A 22,072-nucleotide genomic window follows, 5' to 3' on the forward strand; every position below is an offset into this window, starting at 1 on the left:
TTGAGCTTTGTACGTAAAATATTATCGCCATTAAAAAATATTTGTTAAACAAATAAATACAATGTTTTAATACAATATAAGAGCGTAAAAACCTCTTCAATTGCTTTAAAGCGATGGAAATTGTAAAAATTCTAAAGATATTCTACATAAACAAGTAAAAGCGTGCTAAGTTCGGCCGGGCCGAATCTTATATACCCTCCACCATGGATCGCATTTGTCGAGTTCTTTTCCCGGCATCTCTTCTTAGGCAAAAAAAGGATATAGGAAAAGATTTGCTCTGCTTTTAGAGCGATATCAAGATATGGCCCGGTTTGGACCACAATTAAATTATATGTTGGAGACCTGTGTAAAATGTCAGCCAATTCGAATAAGAATTGCGCCCTTTGTGGGTTCAAAAAGTAAAATAGAGAGATCGATTTATATGGGAGCTGTATCGGGCTATATACCAATTCAGACTATAATAAACACGTATGTTAATGGTCATGAGAGAATCCGTCGTACAAAATTTCAGGCAAATCGGATAATAATTGCGACCTCTAGAGGCTCAAGAAGTCAAGACCCAAGATCGGTTTATATGACAGCTATATAAGGTTATGGACCGATTTGAACCATACTTGGCACAGTTGTTGGATATCGTAACAAAATACGTCGTGCAAAATATCATTCCAATCGGATAAGAATTGCGCACTCTAGAGGCTCAAGAAGTCAAGACCCTAGATCGGTTTATATGGCAGCTATATCAGGTTATGAACCGATTTGCACCATACTTGGCACAGTTGTTGGATATCGTAACAAAATACGTCGTGCAAAATATCATTCCAATCGGATAAGAATTGCGCACTCTAGAGGCTCAAGAAGTCAAGACCCTAGATCGGTTTATATGGCAGCTATATCAGGTTATGAACCGATTTGCACCATACTTGGCACAGTTGTTGGATATAATAACAAAACACGTCGTGCAAAATTTCATTCCAATCGGATAAGAATTGCGCACTGTAGAGGCTCAAGAAGTCAAGACCCAAGATCGGTTTATATGGCAGCTATATCAGGTTATGAACCGATTTGAACCATACTTGGCAGAGTTATTGGATATCATAACAAAACACGTCGTGCAAAATTTCATTCCAATCGGATAAGAATTGCGCACTCTAGAGCCTCAAGAAGTCAAGAACCAAGATCGGTTTATATGGCAGCTATATCAGGTTATGAACCGATTTGAACCATACTTGGCACAGTTGTTGGGTATCATAACAAAACACGTCGTGCAAAATTTCATTTCAATCGGATAAGAATTGCGCACTCTAGAGGCTCAAGAAGTCAAGACCCAAGATCGGTTTATATGGCAGCTATATTAGGTTATGGACCGATTTGAACCATACTTGGCACAGTTATTGGATATCATAACAAAACACGTCGTGCAAAATTTCATTCCAATCGGATAAGAATTGCGCACTCTAGAGCCTCAAGAAGTCAAGAACCAAGATCGGTTTATATGGCAGCTATATCAGGTTATGAACCGATTTGAACCATACTTGGCACAGTTGTTGGATATCATAACAAAACACGTCGTGCAAAATTTCATCCCAATCGGATAAGAATTGCGCACTCTAGAGGGTCAAGAAGTCAAGACCCAAGATCGGTTTATATGGCAGCTATATCAGGTTATGAACCGATTTGAACCATACTTGGCACAGTTGTTGGATATCATAACAAACCACGTCGTGCAAAATTTCATCCCAATCGGATAAGAATTGCGCACTCTAGAGGCTCAAGAAGTCAAGACCCAAGATCGGTTTATATCGCAGCTATATCAAAACATGCACCGATATGGCCCATTTACAATACCAACCGACCTACACTAATAAGAAGTATTTTTGCAAAATTTCAAGAGGCTAGCTTTGCTCCTTCGGAAGTAAGCGTGCTTTCGACAGACAGACGGACGGACATGGCTAGATCGACATAAAATTTTACGACGATCAAGAATATATATACTTTATGGGGTCTCAGACGAATATTTCGAGTAGTTACAATCAGAATGACGAAATTAGTATACCCCCCATCTTATGGTGGAGGGTATAAAAACATGATAGTCTATTGTGTGGAAAATGACGCTGTGGTGGTACATTCATATGAAAACCACTTCTGGGAAGCAATGGATATGGAATCAATTGCTGAATATGTAGAATTGAGGTTGGTAATTATTAACATAAATAAACGAAACAAAATTAGATACAATGATTTTCAATGGTTTTCTTTTGGTTCATTAGGGGGTGGCATAATCAATAACGGGTTGGTATTAAAATCAATATCTTACTGGTGCTTAAACCAATAACATATTGTTATTAAAACTGACAATAGTTCTGTAATAAAGCTAGTACCAAACGTCACTAATTACTTTATGTTTCATCCACACCATCCGGTATTGTTTTTGTACCAAACGGTGTTGTTTTACTATCAATACCGTATGGTACTGAAATGAGAGCGTTTTATCAACTGTTCTGTGGTTGCATGTGATGCATAAACAATTATTTTCACCAATCCATTTATAATTTTCACGTATCATGATGTAACGTGTGAATTGGGCATAAGGTTCAATGGACTGTTCGAACTTAAAGGATTTCGAGAAAAAATTATTAGAAAATTTATGTATTTCACCACCACAAAGGCCACATAAGCAAGAAAATAGTATTAGAATGACAAAAATACAACAATAAAACACTTTTCAAAGAGAGAAATTATAAAATAAAGTCTATTTCTAAATGCAATATATCATTTGAATTTACTTCATCTGCCAATCAAGTGTTTGTTAGTTGTTAGAGATTTTTATTCTTGGGCAAGTGACCCTACCTTTTGAGGGCACCCATGGGCATATACACACATCCACATTATTTTCACCAATAAATTTATTATGATCACGCATCATGATTTATGTGTAAATTTGTATCTTTGTCGTATTTGTCATGTCTTTTTCATGTCTGCGTATTGACTGAACGGAATACATCGTTTCTCCTTTTTTCGGTACGTTTTTCCACACACATCTTGACATTTAGCAGATGTCCTCTAATGATTTCACATTTCTGTTCAAACGATGCTTTGGAACAATATTTGGAAGTCAACATAGTTTTGAATTTAAACCATGTTTCATAATCAAGTGCACTTGTCCAAAAATATGCATACATTACGAAAGAGTACTCGTCACACGATTAGTTACGATAAAGATGCAATGTTGTTGTGTCCATATCCAAAATAAATTTTTGGTGTATTGAAGGGATTTTATAAATTTTGAAAGGATGTTATAAAACAAAATGAAACAAGAAGAGGATATATTTTGTTTTTTTGTGACGGCGTGGACAGAGTTTTCTAGTTGGGAATTTGAAATTTTATGCCAAAGGTTTTTCCTAGCAGCTGTAAAAATGTGGCTTTTCGTAAAATATCTGTTGTTGTTATATTTTACGAAAAGCAACAGCTTTATTTTGTTTTACTCAATTAAATAATTCAAGTGTAAAGGTTTTTGTTCTTCTGCAAATTTGTATAGGATGTATACGCGAACACACCTTATATGTGCCTGTAATTATTAATTTGGCGTATTGTATTGTTTTCTTTATAAAAAAGATTGAAATTCAAAGTCGATGTTGTACTTAATTCACCAACAGAGGAGAGCGCAAGGGGTGTGAGAGAGAAAAACATTAAATGTGCTTTGTAATTGAGAAGTTGCAAAATTCCTCAACAAATTTGATAGAAAAAGTATGCGAACACTTCTTATATGTGACGTATTGTGGTTGCTTTTTAATTGTAAACAAAGATTGAAATCCAAAGCTGATTGAAAAGAACGGCGTAATGTTATAACAATTTGAATAAAGGTGGCAATGTCGTAGCCAGAAAATGTTGTCAAAACATACACAACACTGAGAGGAAGGTTTGAATTTTGTGGTTTGCAGTAATCTAACAAAGCTATGAAATAGGAAGTGTGAAGGTTAAAAAATCGCAATGCAGGTAATGAGGAAAGTATAACGAAGCTATGTACGTCGAAAAAAGTCGAATTTTTTAGTGTCGTCAAAACATGCACTTGACAAACATATATATATATATATATATATATATATATATATATATATATATATATATATATATATATATACATATATATATATATATATATATATATATATATATATATATATATATAGTTTCTGGACTGAACCATATCATCTACCAATTATTCTATGGTAACACTAGTAGTCGGCCGAGGGCCTGCGTTATATGTCATAAAAATTTGAATTTTATATTTTCCCCAGAGCTGTCAACGTCGTATGCAACTGTGGTGAGACAGGGAGACGGTGGAGCATACCTGACATCACTTTATCTGCCTTTCGACTCTACGACACCGCCACTCACTTCGGAGCTGCAACGGCTGGTGAAGAAAGCAAAACAGACAGGAAACGAAGTACTAATAGGGTGCGATGCGAACTCTAACCACATTTCGTGGGGTAGTACCCACACTAATAATCGGGGCCAAGCCCTGGCAAAGTTCTTGAATACTAACGACCTAATAAAACTAAATATTGTTAACACCGCTAGTCACCGCTGCGACTATATGTTTGGAAAATCTAATCGATGAAATTCAGGATTGGAGGGTCTCCATGGAACACTTTTTCTCTGACCATCGCTACATTAGGTTTAGAATAGCACGGCCAGCGCCGAATGCGATAAGCTTCCGGAATAAGTTGAAAACCTACTAGACACAATTCGGAAGGCTACTCAGAATATTGGGAAAGAGGTCCGCAGACTTTTTAAAACAGCACGTCATAATAAAGCGGAAGTTTATTGGGATGTGCGTTACACACGGCTCAAGGACTACTAAAATATTACCAGAGCCTTAATGACGCTGCCAAGATAAAAAATTTTCTCTCAAAAACCCGTGTCCAAACTGAAACTTTAGTAGACGACATTGGAGTGAGAGCAGAGACAACAGAGTACATGTTGCCTAGTGGGCGTGGTCCTCATCGCTCCGCCTATGCCAAGACAACATGTTATCTGAACCTGTTGTATGGTCCTTATGTTGCACTTTTTCTTCATTTTCTCAAGGACTACTAAAATATTACCAGAGCGTTAATGACGCTGCCAAGATAAAAAATTTTCTCCCAAAAACCCATGTCCAAACTGAAACTTTAGTAGACGAAATTGGAGTGAGAGCAGAGACAACAGTGTACATGTTGCCTAGTGAGCGTGGTCCTCATCGCTCCGCCTATGCCAAGACAACATGTTATCTGAACCTGTTGTATGGTCCTTATGTTGCACTTTTTCTCCATAGCAGTCCACAAAACAACTGAGGCGTAAGTAAGTATTGGTCTAATCACGCTCCTGTAGAACCAGTGGACTATCCTCGGATTTAGGCCCCATTTCGAGCCTACGGCCCGTCTACTTAGTGCCCAAGGTATTTGACCTTCTCAGATATCGAAATCGTCTTATTGAGGAAACGTGGTGCGTTAAATTGGCCCACCTTCGTCATTCTCGTGAACAGGCATATTTCAGTCTTCTCTGGGTTAACATTGAGACCTCTGGGTCTAGCCCAGTCATATGCAAGACCCTTTCGGCTCTTCTGCATAGCTCGTTTGGATTCTTAGCACCCTCGATGTGAATGCATACCGCCAGGGTGAACGTTTTGACATCGAAAGATTCTTCAATTTTATGCACAACCTCGTGCAGGACAGTCTCCACCGACCTTCCCTTGACATAGGCGTGCTGTTTGTATTTGAGCAGTTCGCTGGATGTCCTACTCTTTATCATGGTGTCCACAATGCGTTCCATGGTTTTGAGTAGAAAGGACGTAAGGCTTAGGGGTCTATAGGCCTTTGGTGTCGCATAACTTTAACATAACATAACATAACTTAAACACCACCCTTGCTTCAATCCCATGGCAGCCGGTTGTACGCACCGGATTGACCCGATGTAATCTTCATCGGCAAGGGCTGCCGCCTCAGTGTACGTGTTCGTCTTTTTTCGTCATGGGAGAGGCACATCCCGGAGTGCCTTCTCCGTACGCTTCTGGTCCGTGCCGGGATTGAAAAGAACCCCAACCCTGGTTTTGTTCGGTTTGCCAGAACCGCCTTCATCATCGGTCGGTGTCGGTGAGGTGTAACCGGTGCTTGGAGCGGCTACATTTCCGTTCTTGCTCTGGCCTAACTTCGCTACGGGAGTATAGTCATACTGGCTATGTCGCTAGGTGCTGTGCGAACATTGCCAGCAGTGGGTCACAAGCGTCGCCGTCGTCGCCTTCGGCGTCCTCGTCGTCGGACTATGTGACCCCCCCGACCTCTCCCGTACGGCAATTTATGCAACGACAGCACCCTAGCCCTACTATTGCCAGGCCAGTGCCGGGAAGTGTATCGTTCTTGCAGTTAAACTGCAACGGACTGCGTGGCAAGATTGATGAGATCGTAGATTTTATGAGTCGGAAGAGCATATCGGTCGCAGCGATCCAGGAGACAAAGCTGACCAACACCTGCAGCTTGCACAGTGTCACGGTTACAATGTGCTACGTAAGGATCGCTCAAGGAATGGAGGTGGGGGATTGGCCTTCGTTATACACCATTCCGTGCAGTATAGACCTATCTCGCCTGCGCTTGACGCTAGTGACCCATACATGGAATGTATGGGGATAACAGTCAGGTCTGGTACTGCCGAGATAGAGATATACAACGTGTATATACCGCCGGTTGGTAGCTGTGTCCCGATTAATGGCCAGGCTTACAACCCCGACATAAGTGGGTTGCTATCTGGTTATAGTCGTCTGGTTCTGGGGGATTTTAATGCACATCACTCGTCATGGCATTCTCCCCTAGGTAACGACCAGCGTGGCATAGCTTTGGCAGAGCAGATAGATAGCTCCACGTTTTGCACGGTAAATGAGGATTACGAGGAGGTTCAGCAGCTCGCCAGACATCTCAATTGCATCCCCTGATCTCCTGAGTGACGTATCCTGGCAAGCCGTCATCTCTTTGGGGTCAGACCACCTCCCCATAATTCTCACCATCGACCGACCACCCGACTTCATAACCTCTGAGCGCCGGACGTTCATCAATTATAAGAAGGCTGATTGGACTGGCTTCAGAGAGTATACCAATCGCCACTTCAATGAACTGCCACCCCCCTCTGATGTGCTTGTGGCCGAGAGGAAATTCCGAGACATCATCAACGCAGCAGCCGCTCGCTTTATACCAGCCGGTCGAATACCACAAGTGCGACCCAATTTCCAGGCGCAAGCAGTGGTACTCGCAGACGAGCGTGATGGGATTCGTGCTATGGACCTCGCTAACCCAAAATCAGCGAGCTGAATCTCGAAATAAACAGGGTAGTCAACGAAAATAAGCGGAATTTGTGGCTGGAACACTTGGAGCAATGTAACTTAGGCACCGGTGCAGGCAAACTGTGGGCCACTGTTAAGTCTCTTTCGAACCCCGGTAGACGGGACGACAGGACCTCAGTCACTTTTGGCGAGATAACCGTGACTGATCCGAAGAGTTGCGCCAGGTTGTTCAACCGTCAATTTATTGTGCATCCCGAGAGAGACAGGGCAAGGAGGAGAGCCATTCGCCGTATTCGTGGTCTCCGAGCCGAAGAACAGCCATCACAATTTACCGTGGGCGAAGTTACGAATGTCATCCGTGGCGCCAAATCATCTAAGGCGTTGGGTCCCGACGGAATCTCTACATTGGATGGATTCACTTTGAGTTGAGTACCTTACCACTGTCCTCAACCTGTCATTGAACTCTCTTATAGTTCCCGATGTCTAGAAAATGGGCAAAGTGATCCCGCTACTGAAGCCTGGAAAAGACCCGAGTTTGGGGGAGTCGTACAGACCGATCTCCCTTCTCTCACCAGTGGCAAAGACGCTTGAGGCATTACTCCTCCCGAGCCTCGTAGGAGAATTTCCATTCGGCGATCATCAACATGGATTTCGGAGACTGCACAGCACAATAACAGCTTTCCATGCCATCACCGCACACATTTGCTATGGCTTCAATCAGCCCAGGCCATGTGATAGAACGGTCCTCGTGGCACTGGACCTATCGAAGGCATTCGACACGGTCAGCCATGCCAAATTATTTGAGGACATCGCCAACACGTCCCTCCAGCCAGGCCTGAAACGTTGGGTCGCGAATTATCTGTGGGGCCCCAAGTCATTTGTGGAATTTAGGGATAAGAAGTCGAAACACCGTAGAGTGAAACAGGGAGTTCCCCAAGGTGGGGTGATATCTCCGGCTCTGTTTAACCTCTACCTATCCTCCATCCCACCCCCTCCAGACGACATAGAGATCATATCATATGCGGACGATTGTACGATCATGGCATCAGGCCCCCCACCCATTGATGACATCTGCGATAGGTTGAACATCTACCTCAACGAGCTTGCCTCATATTTCGCTGCAAGAAATCTGAAGATATCCGCCACCAAATCTTCAGCCACACTGTTCACTACAAATACGGGTGAGGTGAATACTGAGCTGACTGTGATGGTCGATGGAGAAATGATTCCGACCATCAAGTGTCCCAAAATACTTGGCGTCACATTTGACAGCTCCTACACTTTCTCCCCACATGCCACAGCAATCTGCAATAAAGTCAAAAGTAGAAACAAGGTCCTCAAGTCACTCGCTGGCAGCACTTGGGGTGCAGACAAAGAAACCTTGTTGACCACGTACAAACCAATTGGCCGGTCTGTGGTAAGTTATGCAGCGCCAGTGTGGTCACGTCAACTTTGTGACACGCAGTAGAATAATATTCAGATCTGTCAGAATGCCGCCCTCCGAACTGCGACGGGCTGTCTCCTCAGTTCTCATGTGGACCACCTCCATCAGGAGACAAAGATCCTACCAGTGCGAAGACATAACTACATGCTGTCTAAGCAATACCTTTTGGGCTGTTATCGCAAAAAGTCATCCAAATCATCATCTTGTGGATAGATACCCACCGCCCAGAAGCCTTAAGGTAGATCTACACGATCTAGAGCGTGAGGTTCAGCGCTACAAGAGAGAACCTCTAGATCAAGCGGCATATCAAGCGAGTCTGAACAACATTCATGCAGACACGGTAGCAGACGCGCTAATTGGCTACCGGGTGAATGTAGTCCTTGGAGAACGACCGCCACCCATTGCACCCGAAGAAATCGACCTCTCCCGGCAAACCAGAGTGGTTCTGGCTCAATTACGTTCCGGCAGATGCAGCCACCTCAATTCCAACAGAGCTAGGATTGATGCCGACGTGCAAGATGTATGTCCCGATTGTAACCAGGGACCGCATGATACACGTCGCCTGTTTAACTGCCCGGCCAGACCCACTCGACTCAGACCCAGATCCCTGTGAACGCACCCCATCTTAGTCGCGGAATTCCTGGGTCTTGACACTCAACACAATCAAGCAGACGAAAGATAGAACACAATAAACTGCTACAACAACAACAACAACAACAACCACCCTTGCTTCCTGCCAGGCTTTCGGAGTATATGTAAGTCCTAGGCACGCTGTGAATATTTTGGCCAGATGAGGCGCAAGATAGTCTGCCTCTTTCTGTAGTAACGCCGGAAATATTCCATCAGGCCCGGGTGACTTGAATGGTTTGAAGCTCCTCAATGATTCCTTCACCATGAATTCCGTAATTATAAACCTTCGATCAACGTCATTATTCCAAGATACCGGTGTATCCGTGAGTCCCGTCGTATCCTGTGGAAATTAAGATAAAATTGAAAAAAAAAACATCTGAAACTTGGAATAATTAAAAATGGGAGAATTTGCAAATATTGTCGATAGGAAATAACCCATTAAGTTTAATCTACAGCTCTTCCTTGCCGCTACCCAACTAACTGAGCTCAGCTAATAGTATAAGAATCCGAACGGAAGTTCCTCACACTCTTGTGGCCAAGTAAAAGCAACAAAAACAGCCTTTGCAGTTTCCCTAAAACAACTTCTTATAAAAATGTAAAAAAAATCAGATAAAGAAAGACAATGTCAATATAAAAAAAACTGAAATAAAAGGCATAAACACTTAATACAATAAATACCTAAAATAATAAAAATAATAAAAACTATATATGAATGACTCTAAAAAAACTATTGTATTTAAATGTTAATTCTCGTTTTTCTGTGAGCCCAACAACGCCCATTTATGGTTGTGTTAATTTCCGTCAGGCGGATAACCTCATGAGTTTATTGGTGGTGAGGAGCAAATCTCTTGTTTATCTCAGTACCTTTGGTGTCATTGTGAGAATATAATTATCTTATGAGGCATTTATCTGATTAACTTTATTAATTTGCCAATCTGCACATCCACCCAAACTGGCATACGGTACCAATCTATCGCTATGATTGGAATCTCATATAGGGGGCGCATTACCTCACCGGGTGACACGTTTGATTATTATTTATTAAATTACATTACATTTAAATTATTTATTAAATTACAAACACCTTTGACGCGAACAACCAAACTTTAGTCTCAATTGCTCAAAAGTTTCCCTTTTTGTAAGATTTCGTTTCCACTCAAAATTCCAACGCAGCCATTTTTCGTTCTGAAAAGACGTACTTACTTTCTATGCCTTTTCATTTTCTACATTTTTTTCTTTATCGTTAGTTTCCATCTTAACTCTTATCTTTTTCTTCCCTTATTCGACAATTTCGTACAGTGTATTTTCTATGAGAAATATTTTTATAAGAAAAAAGCCAAATTTATGAGAAAAAGGCCAATTAATAAATTCCACAATTCCTGGGGCAAAACTGGCATTGGTGGATGTAGCACAAGATGCTGTTGCTGACCTCATCCCCATTATCATGCCTTCGGGCTCAAAATTTCTGATAAAGTCCACAGCCATACCATGTGGTACATTCACCAATGCCAGCAAATGGAATTCATTTGGGTTCGGGAAATCTGCGGTACAACCCAACCGCAAAACCACAAAAAAAACTAGGCAGAAGACATAGATGCCTACCGGACAACACCAGCCCTGTCACCAAACAACTACACACAATTGGCCACAACGACACAACCATAACCTGGACTCGACAGACCACCAGACAACATAATAATGTGGCTGTCGTCTCGCGCGTATCCAGGAGTTCTCTCCAACTCCTCAAGCAAGTCCTCCAACTCCCAGTTGGAGAATAACGTGGTTGTGCAGGCCTCCAAGTAGGACTCGTGGCCTCACTCGCCGGGAGGTCCATGCAAAAAATTTCCTCGCGTCCGTCCGACAGTGCAGTTTGATAGGACCCACAACAATTAGGTTTATAGGCCCGATTTCAGAGAATTTTTTATTCACAAATTTCTTAATTGAACCATGTTTTTAATTTTTTCTGTACAGAAAAGAAAAGTTTGTTTATTTTTCTTAATACTGTGTTGTTGATTATGCTTGAACCGTTGAGTGAAGCGTATGTTTTGTTATTTCGCTCCGCAAGAATTTTGCTGTAACTCGTAATAGGTAATTATTTTGGGAAGAAAAATTTAAATCACTCAAGGATCAGTGCTATGATCAGTGTTGCAGTTCCTGGTAGGTTCCTACCAAAATTGGAAGGTTTTTTTTCCCTTGGTAGGCTGACCTTAATTTATGAAAGGGTTTTCCAACATATACGACATAAAGTTAGTTATTAAAAAAACTGCAGGCGCTTCTGTTCATAACCGGGGCTATGGGCACTACTGAGACAAGGTCCCTAGAAGTTATGATGGGAATCCAGCAGATCGATTTGTTTATAAAGGCGTCGCCAGAGAGAATCTATGTAGACTATTACAGCTTGACCTGCTTAGGAAAACTCCAGTTAGCCATACCTGTATACTGGACAGCAAATTGAAAGAACTGCAGACGAACTTATAAGTAGGGACGGAAATAGTAAAGGGCCGACTATATATTAGGATACCGTCTCTGACGGAATGCGTATGACTGCAGCATTTTCTAGGCAAAGGTCTTGGAGATAACTAGGGGGGCAGAGATTATGCTATCCAGAGGTATAGATCGATTAATATCTGTATCTGCAGCGATAGTCAAGAAGCATTGAAGGCTTTAGTCGGCACTAGGATAAGATCTTAAGTTTTGTGTCGCTGTCGAAAGGTCTTAAATTGTCTTCAGAGGAATCATAATCTGGCTTTATGCTGGTTTGCCGGAATTAAGGATATCATAGGAAATGAGAAGGCGGACATGTTTGCGAGATTGGGAGCAAGCCTTACTCTTGTTTCAATATAGGATGTATACCCACCACTATCGAAAATTTTCTATGAAATTAAGGAGCGTTATAAGGATACATGATTAAATCACTGCAATTTAACAGCCGGATATGAACTAACAAAGCTTCTATGGGACGAACACTCGAAAACGAACTTAGATAGTCTATTGTCAATTGAAAAGGCACATCTGAGTATGGTTATCGGAATTATAACAGGACATAATAAGTTATGTAAACATATGTCTCGTATTGGATTCAGAAATGATGACATCTGTCGGTGATGTTATGAGATCGAGGACGTTATTTGTAATTGTATCCATCTGAGATTTTGAGGGCAGGTGCATCCGTCTTCCAGAATAAACAAAAAAAAAAAACGCCGATTCGGAAGATATTGATTTGGGTCCTTTTTATATTAAGCCATCGATATAAACTTTATGGGGTTTAAAATATATATTTTGATGCTTTGCAAATGGAACGACAAAATGGCCAACTCTTTGGTGGTGGATATAAAAACATATGCCGCATTCTTGGCTTGTAGAACATTTGGTAGGTTTTGATCGAGTTTTGGTAGGAAATAATTTTCTTGAGTGGCAACACTAGCTACGATAGTGCTATACATTAGGCGGTTGATGATCTGCCTCTGTTTCCAATAGGAGCGGCGGATCTAAGACCGGGTGTAGGCTTAGAATGGACTCCAAAGACCCAACAGTATACTCCGATGTTCTTGCGGAATTTCCTGGGTCTCCTCCATCGGTCTCGGACCGATACAGACTAATTGTGCGCTAAAAAAGATTGGTGAGATCTGTCAACGTACAGCACTATATTTAGTCAAGAAGAAAGATATTCCTTCTCGACCAATGGCGCAATGTTGGATACCAAGGATTCCCTCAGATCCTGAATCCAGACTTGGAAGACTAGAGAATGTAATCCCAATCTTTCAACCACCGACTGGAAGATTGGTAGATTGGATGAGGCTGATTGTGACCGGAGACATGTAGTATTCGTACTAAATTCCGGCTGTCTCGCAGACCTCTACAAGACTGAAGGGGTTGTGTCCTACGGATTCAAAAAGTTGTAACTGAAGGTCTATAGAAGTGGTGGGGTTGGGGAATCAGAAGACGACTTAGCATTTGTTGCTGAACACTTCTTGAGGAACTATCGACCACATCGCTAAAGTCTGGTGGATTGCAGGAGACTGAAAATCCCCCTGCCACAATCGAGACAGGAGTGGAAGGCATCGAATCGGGAGCCGACATGCCCTGTGTGGCTCCCGATGGGTTTATCCAGTCGGATTGGGCTCAAGATGTGCGCCAGAGAGGAAGCAGGGAACTCAAAAAGTACGTTTTCAGTGTCCTGAGGAAGAGAGATTCCACAGCTTTCTCACCTGCCACTGAGTGCGTACGGAAGCTCATAATGGCAAAATCTAACGAATCTTGTGAGGATGAACTCCTGGCGGAATCAGGAAACGAGGCTAACGCAACAGTGTTGGAAGTTCTGAATCCTGACTATGGTGCGGTTTCTACAGATAAATCTCCACCATTGTAAGGACGCTTCGGCGGCACTATAGGTCCTCTTGATGACAGGGGGATTTGACGTGGTTCTTATCCAGGAATAATGGGTGTGTGAAGGAATGCCCCGTGGACTAAGAATTCGGGGATTAAAACTACTCAAGGGTACGGGGAAAGCGAGACACAGAGCCTGTTTTCTTGCAAAGAGAAGTCTAAATGTTTTTCTATTTCCGTCGCTAAGCACTGAAGATTCAGTAGTAGCCAGTCTTGAAATAAATAAGACCCATTACTGGATGGCACACGATTCAGAGATGCCGCCTTCAAACCTTAAGTTGCTGGTTGAAGCCGCTTCTGCAGGGAAGAAGAGCCACATTGTAGGAAGTGATGCTAATGTACAACACCAGATATGGGGACAATCACATGGCAGCTGGTTGTACGTACCGAATTGACCCGATGAATTTCTTCATCGGCAAGGGCTGCCGCCTCAGTGTACTACACACTGCTACAACAACAACAACCAGATATGGGGAAGTTCGGATGTCAAGGAAAGGGATGAGCTGCTCATCGAATATATTATAAGTTGCAATCTGGCGATTTGTAATAAAGGGGATAAACCGTACTCTATTACCAGGAACAGGCAGGAGGTACTAGATATTACCTGTGTGTCGGAAATATAAGCGCAAGAATATGTGACTAGGAAGTGTTGGATGACCACAGATTCTCCGATCATCGTTAAATTAGTTCCAGCTTTGGATAAAATACTGCAAAGTGGTCCCTCGGCTAAACAGAAGAAAGGCGGATTTGGATAAATTTCGGCAAAATTCTGCACGTCTACCCCTTCTAGACCAGAAAAGGAAGTGACAACTACGAAATGACTCGCTTGTGTCAGCATGTCTTAGTGCCAAGCCAAGGGGCAAACAGAGACCGCCATGGTGGACCCCATAGCTGGTTGGTCTATAGAAGAACTGCGGAAAACTCTTCAACACAGCAAAAGCCAAAAGAGCACCACACAATTGGGACATCTTTGAGCTAAGAAAATGTAAGAATGTATGGACAATGTCTAGTGAGGAAACACAAGAACTACTCGCTGATACACATTTCCCGCTTGTCACTGATGTGCATTCGTCGGAGGCCATTAGGGAAATTGTGTCTGAGCCGAAAATAGTTTGGGCGATAAGAAGTTTTGACTCCTTTAAGTCGCCTGGCCCTGATGATGTTTCCCCCCCTTGAACTATAAGCTGTGTCAGATAGACTGGTTCCTTGGCTTAGGGAGATATACTCTGCTTGCAATTAAATACTTGTGGTATTGATACTTTGTTTTTACATTTTAATTTAATCAAGTATGGTTTGTTCTTGAATGTATATTAGAAGCATAATTTTTCGTTTTTCTTGTCAGTCGTACAAAACTTTTTCTTCAATAAAAACCTTTTCTTGTATTACCCTAAACATTTTAATTTGTTGAAAGTTATCTATTGGGTTGCCCAAAAGGTAATTGCGGATTTTTCATATAGTCGGCGTTCACAAATTTTTTCACAGCTTGTGACTCTGTAATTGCATTCTTTCTTCTGTCAGTTATCAGCTGTTACTTTTAGCTTGCTTTAGAAAAAAAGTGTAAAAAAAGTATATTTGATTAAAGTTCATTCTTAGTTTTATTAAGAATGTATTTACTTTCTTTTAAAAAATCCGCAATTACTTTTTGGGCAACCCAATATATATACCTGCGGGATGGTCATTTTCATTCCGAACGCAGGAAAACCTTGCCACACAAAGACGAAAGATTTTCGTCCTATTAGTCTGTCATCCTTTATGCTGAACACTTTTGAGATGTTGATAGAAACATATTTTAGGGCAAAGATCCGTGGAGATCGCCTGTTGCGGCAACATGCATAAAGTTAAGAAAAATCCACTGAAACAGCCCTTCACGACCTAGTCGGCTACATAGAGGATTCTCTCGCTGTCAAGGAATATACAATGGTATTATTTCTTGACATTGAAGGAGCTTTTAATAATGTAAAACTGACGTCAATCATGAAAGGGTTGGAGTTTCTAGACATCAACTCTACCGCAAGAAAGTTTATTAATAACTTACTCACTAAAAGTTGCATTACGGCAGGCTTGGGATATGTGGATCTAAAAAGATAGGTCAGCAGAGGAACACCTTATGGAGGTGTACTGTCTCCTCTATTTGGAATATAGCCATTGACAATATATTATTGTCTCTGGAAGAAAAGGGTGTACAAGTGGACGCGTATGCTGATGACGTGGCAATTGCAGTTAGGGGAAAGTTTCCCAGAACTTTAAGTGATATAGTTCAGGGAGCTGTACGAAGAAGCTCTAAGACGAACTCTTGCCCATTCTTTAGTAGTGTCTCAAGTGCTTTATGGTTTGCAGGTTTTCTCAGAAATAATCCAAAGTAATTTGAATAAGTAAGGCATTTTGTCAATTCAATAGTGTGATTGGTCTATAAGGTTCGACGAAGGTATCGCATATTTTGCTTTGTGAAGTGCTTTCTTAGTTGTTCTTTTAAGAATTTTGTGGACTACAGGAATTGAATACTATTTTACAACGCTTTTACCAATATTACGCAGTTGCCAATAAGAAGTATGTTTATTTTTTCTCGGTCCACAAGAAATCCACAGTTGTTTGTTCCTAGAATAAGAAGCAATATAATGACAAGATCGTACTTGGTGAGAATAGTACGATGTTGGAATCGGCTTCCTCATGAATTGCGCATCTTTTCTCATTCTAACATCGTTTTTCGACAAAATTAATTAAGTTGTTTGCTTCCAATGGTTAAATTAAATATTTGTTTCCTCTTGCATTGCTTTTTTACGCTGACTAAACTTCTCTTCTTCGATTCTGATCTGGTGATCTATATCTTGACTTTTGTGCACTGGGACCAATTCTCATAACTCTCAATTTTTCGACGGCTGGGGAGCCAAAGGCTATAGTTATTTTATATTATTTTTTATTTTAGATTTAACTAGAACTTAAGAATTACTTAGGTTGTGTTATTAATGTAATATTTCTATATTGTAGGTCTTATAGGCTTCTTATTACAAAGAATGGTTAATAAATGATATGAAATGAAGTGGGCTACCGAGAGTGCTCTAGGTGTAAAGAAGTAGTTCTTTTCAGCAGGAGATATAAGTTGCCTACAGTGGCACATGTCTCCGTAGGGGGAAAAAATGTTCCATTGCTGGACAGGAAATTGAACTTCCAATGCAACATTTTGGAAAGGCCCAGAAAGGAAACTCTTGCCATATACACCTGCAAGAGAGTTATTGGCAAAAGTTGGGGGTTTAGATCGCGCGTCATGCATTGGCTATATACTGCAGTTGTCAGACCTAAAAACTATATGGTGTTGTGTTCTGGTGGACGGCACTTCAAAAGTCCACCTACTGTTCAATAGACACTGAGTTATCCTTGATACAATGTCCGATGCTCCAGGCAGTTTGGATTACACCCGATATGGCTGAACAGTTCAATCTTCACCAGTTCTGAGTGCCGGGCCACAGAGATATCCCAGGAAATTATAAAGCGGACGAGCTTGCGAGACTAGGAACTACCTTACACATCCAGGGAAACTGGAATCTGTGAGTATGCCTCTAGCGATATGTAAGCTAAGGTTTCAGGACCAGGCCCGAAGGACAACGAATGATAGATGGCCACAAAGCGGGGGCTTGGCTTGAAGAGGTCTACCGCTTTGCTGTCACTGGCTAGAACAGACGTCTCAGTCATTGTGTCCGTCATGACAGGTCATTGTCTAATCGGAAAGCATACTGACAGACTGGAGTTTGCCAGTAACGACTTTTGCAGAAGCTGTGAGGACATCGAAGAAGGAGAGTCTATAAAACACCTTGTGTGTGTGTGTCCCGCAATCGCAGTCAGAAGGCGTTCCACTTTAGGTTCTCATTTCTTTGAGAACCTGTCTGCATTCTCGGATGTGAACATTCGAAAGTTGTTGAACGATCTGGAGGTTTCAACGGTAGGAACTAGAAGGTATCTTCCTTCTTCTGTTGCTGTGGTATCACAATGGACGAAGACGTCTAAGTGAGTTTGATGTATTTACTTTTAAAAACCTTCATTGGGGCTGTCGAATTATTTAATTTTCAGTCATGAAGAGAATAAAAAAAAATTTAAGAGAGTAACACACGCATACAATATCATTTTCATTTTGTGCACCTCTGATGTAAAGCATCCTTTTTATATATTAGAAGAGCGCATTTCGTAACATTTCCCTCTCACTTTTTCTACTGTTAACAAGAACATATGTGTATACGTATTCACATACAGTGTAAAAATTTCTTTACACTAGTTTGTTTCAGTCGTTGGCCAAAATAAAAAAGTATGCGAAAATTACTCTCCGTATTTTTTTAAATTTCTCTATTTGAATTAACATTAATTTATCCGTCAAAAAGATTGATGTTTTTTTTAAAGAAAATATAATATTAAAAAAATTTTTTAATCTTTCCTTCGTTATCTAGCGCTTAATCAGAAAAAACTTTGTTTTTAAAACGAAAACACAAAAACGAGGCGTATACCCTTGCGCATGTTTATTTGTTGCTGTCTGAACAACGACTGAAACAAGGAGCGAACGTTTGAATTGAGTATGAAATCTAGTGTAAAGAAAATTTTAATTTTGGCCACGACTATTTTAAAAGTTCATTTCAACGTATTCTTATGAAGTAAAACGCACAAGAATAATCAAACACACGGCTCTAATCACACAAACGCAATTAAACAAGTTATACTCGAGGGAAAAATCAAAGGAAAGTAATCAAAGCAATATACTCAACTAATTATGGGTTGAGTTGGGTTTGCCGTTTTTCGATTTTTTTTACAGCAGAATGGTGAAATTGAATTTACACAATCAAATGGCAATGCTTGGTTTAATTTTGTCAGATGTTTCTTGCCAATATGATTGTGATAAGTAAAAATTGTAAATCAGGTCGAAAGCCTAACCGTTTATATGAAGACTGTGGCATTTGAAAAAACCATAAAAAGCCATAAGTTTGACATTTATTCTATGGGTTTGCATTTTTCCGTGGTCGTAATTTTGAATATACATACATTATATTTGCCTCCAAGTCATTTACAGTTTGCGTTTTTTTTCAAATTCGTGGTCAATTGCTACTAAACATTGAATGTACTTCGTTTTCGCATCAAGAATAGCCAATTAAATTGTCGGCTGCTTGTCAGATGTTGTCGAATCGTGGTGAAACAAATTTTCGGATGCTCGCTATAAAGATCCTTTATTAAAAATTAAGTGCCATTTCGTTTAAAAAGGCTCACAACATTTACATTGGTTATTAATTAAATTAATAAGATACAAAAATATACTATACTGTAGCAACATCATGAGGTTAAGTACATATTGAAAACATTGAAGTTACTTCTAGAAGGCAAAAAAGAAATTCCTTATGAACTGTTCCCTTAAGGCTCCCGGCTTATTGTGGTTCCTTTGGTGCTTGAGCTTGCTTTAAGATATCAGCAAAAGCTGGTAGTGGCTTAAAGTTTAAAACTTCTTTAAAAACTAATTCTTTCCATTTCTCCACTGGCAGATCCATATCTTCAAAGCTCTGATCGTATAAGGGTGATGTTTGCTCATCTGTGGGGTCGTGATATTTCTCCATATAAGGGTGAGATAACGCTTGTTCTGCTGTAATGCGTTTCTCTGCGTCTAGTTCCAACATTTTTTCTAAGAGGTCAATGGCCAAAGGATTTGCTCCACGGAAGAAATCACGGAAATTCCTTCTTTGCATCACAGGCAGTGAGCGTATATAATTTCTAGCGCTATCTGAGGAAATTTTGTCCATAAAATCCTCGGGTGGTGTACCCAAAACTTCCATAATCAAATTTAATTGATGTATATGATCGGTTCCAGGAAACAATGTACGTCCAGTGAGTAACTCAGCCATAATACAACCTACTGACCAAATATCAACTGTCTGGTTGTAATGCATCCAATTAAGCATTATTTCCGGCGCTCGGTACCAGCGTGTAGCTACATAACCAGTCATTTCGCTTTCTGCTGGTCTTGCTAATCCAAAATCGAGAATTCTAAGCTCACAATCTTCATTAACAGCAATGTTAGACGGCTTCAAGTCGCGATGAATAATTCCAGCACTATGAATATATTTAAGGCCTCTCAATATCTGATAAACCAAAAACTGGACGTGCTCATCTGAGAGTTTTTGGGTCCTAATAATATTATTAAGATCAGCATCCATTAAATGTGTTACCAAATAAACTTGTTGGAAATTTTCCAAAGAATTCGCTGGTTGACCGGGATGAAATACGTCCAACAAGCCAATGACATTTTCATGGTCCATATGCTTTAAAAGCCTTAATTCGCGGTACGTCCTTTTAGCATGCACAGCTGATTGAAAGGGACGGGCTAATTTCTTTATGGCCACTTTCATGTTGGATCCTCGTACAATGGCTATTTAGACCAATATAAACATAGAAAATTGTTATCTTATCAAAAAATATATTTTGGGTTTTCTATTTATCTGCGTATTGGGAATGTTTGTACCTTTGCATACTTGCCCGTAGGCCCCACTTCCTACAGATTGCAGTTGTTGATAATTATCCGGAATTTCCCATTCAGTGCGATTTATATCTAGTTTGTAGAACTTTGCGGTCATGGTGACGAACAATTGTGAACTCAAAAAAAACTATTTTTCACAACAAGAAATAGAAACGGCAAGAATCCAAAACCTTTTTTAATCTTTTAATTCACGCAACCCATGAATATGAAAGTAAAACGAAACGTCAAAAACTTCGATTTTCGATTAAAATTCGATTTTTGACTTTGATAAAAATTCGAAGTCTACTATTAGTGGATAAAAAATCCAATAGTCGATGATGCGATTTTATAATCGGCATTTTCAGTGAAATAGGATTGTTCAGGACCTGCGTGAAGCAACGTCGCTAACTTTCTATAACACAAAAATTTCTAAAAGCACAGGGTGACACAATGTAATAAAAAAATCAAAAATTACAGAAATTATCAACAGTTTTTAGCTTCTGTCGCCCGAAAATTCAGCTGTGAGTTATCTACTCCCAGCCTGGAGGACAGGAACGGACTTCGTTTAAAAAAGTATTTAAAGGGGAAATCCCTATCTTTAATTTGGTATACCAGATAAACCCCAGAACAATTCTTACAGATATTTGTTTTGAAACTTGAGGGCAGGACACTGAATCCAGTCTGGAAGCCAAAAATGCACTTCGCTAAAAAAGTATACCAAGTTAAAGGGACGATCAGCACACTTTAATTTGATGCACAACACATACCCCAGAACTGTTTTTCGTAGAACAATCCTTCCAGATTTCTGTTTAGAAACTGGAGGACAGGACACTAAATCCACTCTGGAAGCCATAAATGGACTTTGTTTAAAAAAGTGTGTATGCCAAATTAAAGGGGAAATCATCACCTTTAATTTTCTGTAATACATATACCCAGAACAATTCTTCCAGATTTCTATTTTGCAACTGGAGCGCAGGACACAAAATCCAGTCTGGAAGCCATAAATGGACTTCGTTCAAAAAAGAGCGTATACCAAAATAAAGGGGAGATCAACACCTTTATTTTGGTGTACCACACATACCCCAGAACTGTTTTTCGTAGAACAATTCTTCCAGATTTCTGTTTAGAAACTAGAGGGCAGCACACTAAATCCACTCTGGAAGCCATTAATGGACTTTGTTTAAAAAAGTGCGTATACCAAATTAAAGTGGAAATCAACAACTTTAATTTGGTGTAAAACACATATTTCAGAACTGTTTTGTAGAACAATCCTTCCAGATTTCTGCTTAGAAACTGTAGCGCAGGACACAAAATCTAGTCTGGAAGACATAAATGGACTTCGTTCAAAAAAGCGGATATACCAAATTAAAAGGCACGATCAGCACCTTTAATTTGTTGTACCACACATACTCCAGAATTGTTTTGTAGAACAATCCTTCCAGATCTCTATTAGAAACTGGAGGGCAGGACACTAAATCCATTGTGGAAGCCATAAATAGACTTCGTTCAAAAAGGTGCGTATACCAAAATAAAAGGACGATCAGCAACTTCAATTTGATGAACAAAACATACCCAGAACTATTTTTCGTACAACAATCCTTCCATATTTCTGCTTAGAAACTCGAGCGCAGGACACAAAATCTAGTCTGGAAGCCATATACCTTCAAAAAAGCGCATATACCAAATTAAAGGGGATATCAACACCTTTATTTTTTTGTGCCACATATATTCCAGAACTGGTTTTCGTAGAACATGTGTTTTCACCGGCGAAAAACGAACATAGTACCAGCCATGACATAATTACCAGGTAATGTACCCTAAATAGCTG

General features: G+C 40.4%; 1 protein-coding gene across 1 annotated transcript; it reads right to left on the minus strand.

Moving 5' to 3' along the window:
- Window positions 1–18,948: 18,948 nt before the first annotated feature.
- LOC106090738 (mitogen-activated protein kinase p38b) lies at window positions 18,949–20,479 on the minus strand. Its single transcript, XM_013257024.2, has 2 exons — window positions 20,251–20,479; window positions 18,949–20,157 (listed from the first exon to the last, which is right to left on the minus strand). Exons 1-2 carry the CDS (start codon window positions 20,360–20,362, stop codon window positions 19,163–19,165), a joined length of 1,107 nt encoding a protein of 368 aa, XP_013112478.1. The 5' UTR covers window positions 20,363–20,479; the 3' UTR covers window positions 18,949–19,162.
- Between the last annotated feature and the right edge of the window lie 1,593 nt (window positions 20,480–22,072).

The sequence above is a fragment of the Stomoxys calcitrans genome, chromosome 3 (assembly GCF_963082655.1).
Source record: "Stomoxys calcitrans chromosome 3, idStoCalc2.1, whole genome shotgun sequence".
NCBI classification, from domain to species: Eukaryota; Metazoa; Arthropoda; class Insecta; order Diptera; family Muscidae; genus Stomoxys; species Stomoxys calcitrans.

What these genes read in the sequence shown, in the direction of transcription:
- LOC106090738 (XM_013257024.2), bottom strand. Translation starts at nt 20,362, where the DNA reads ATGACCGCAAAGTTCTACAAACTAGATATAAATCGCACTGAATGGGAA. An exon ending in CTACGGGCAAGTATGCAAAG is followed by an intron (nt 20,158 to 20,250) that starts GTACAAACATTC and finishes TGGTCTAAATAG; the next exon opens with CCATTGTACGAGGATCCAAC.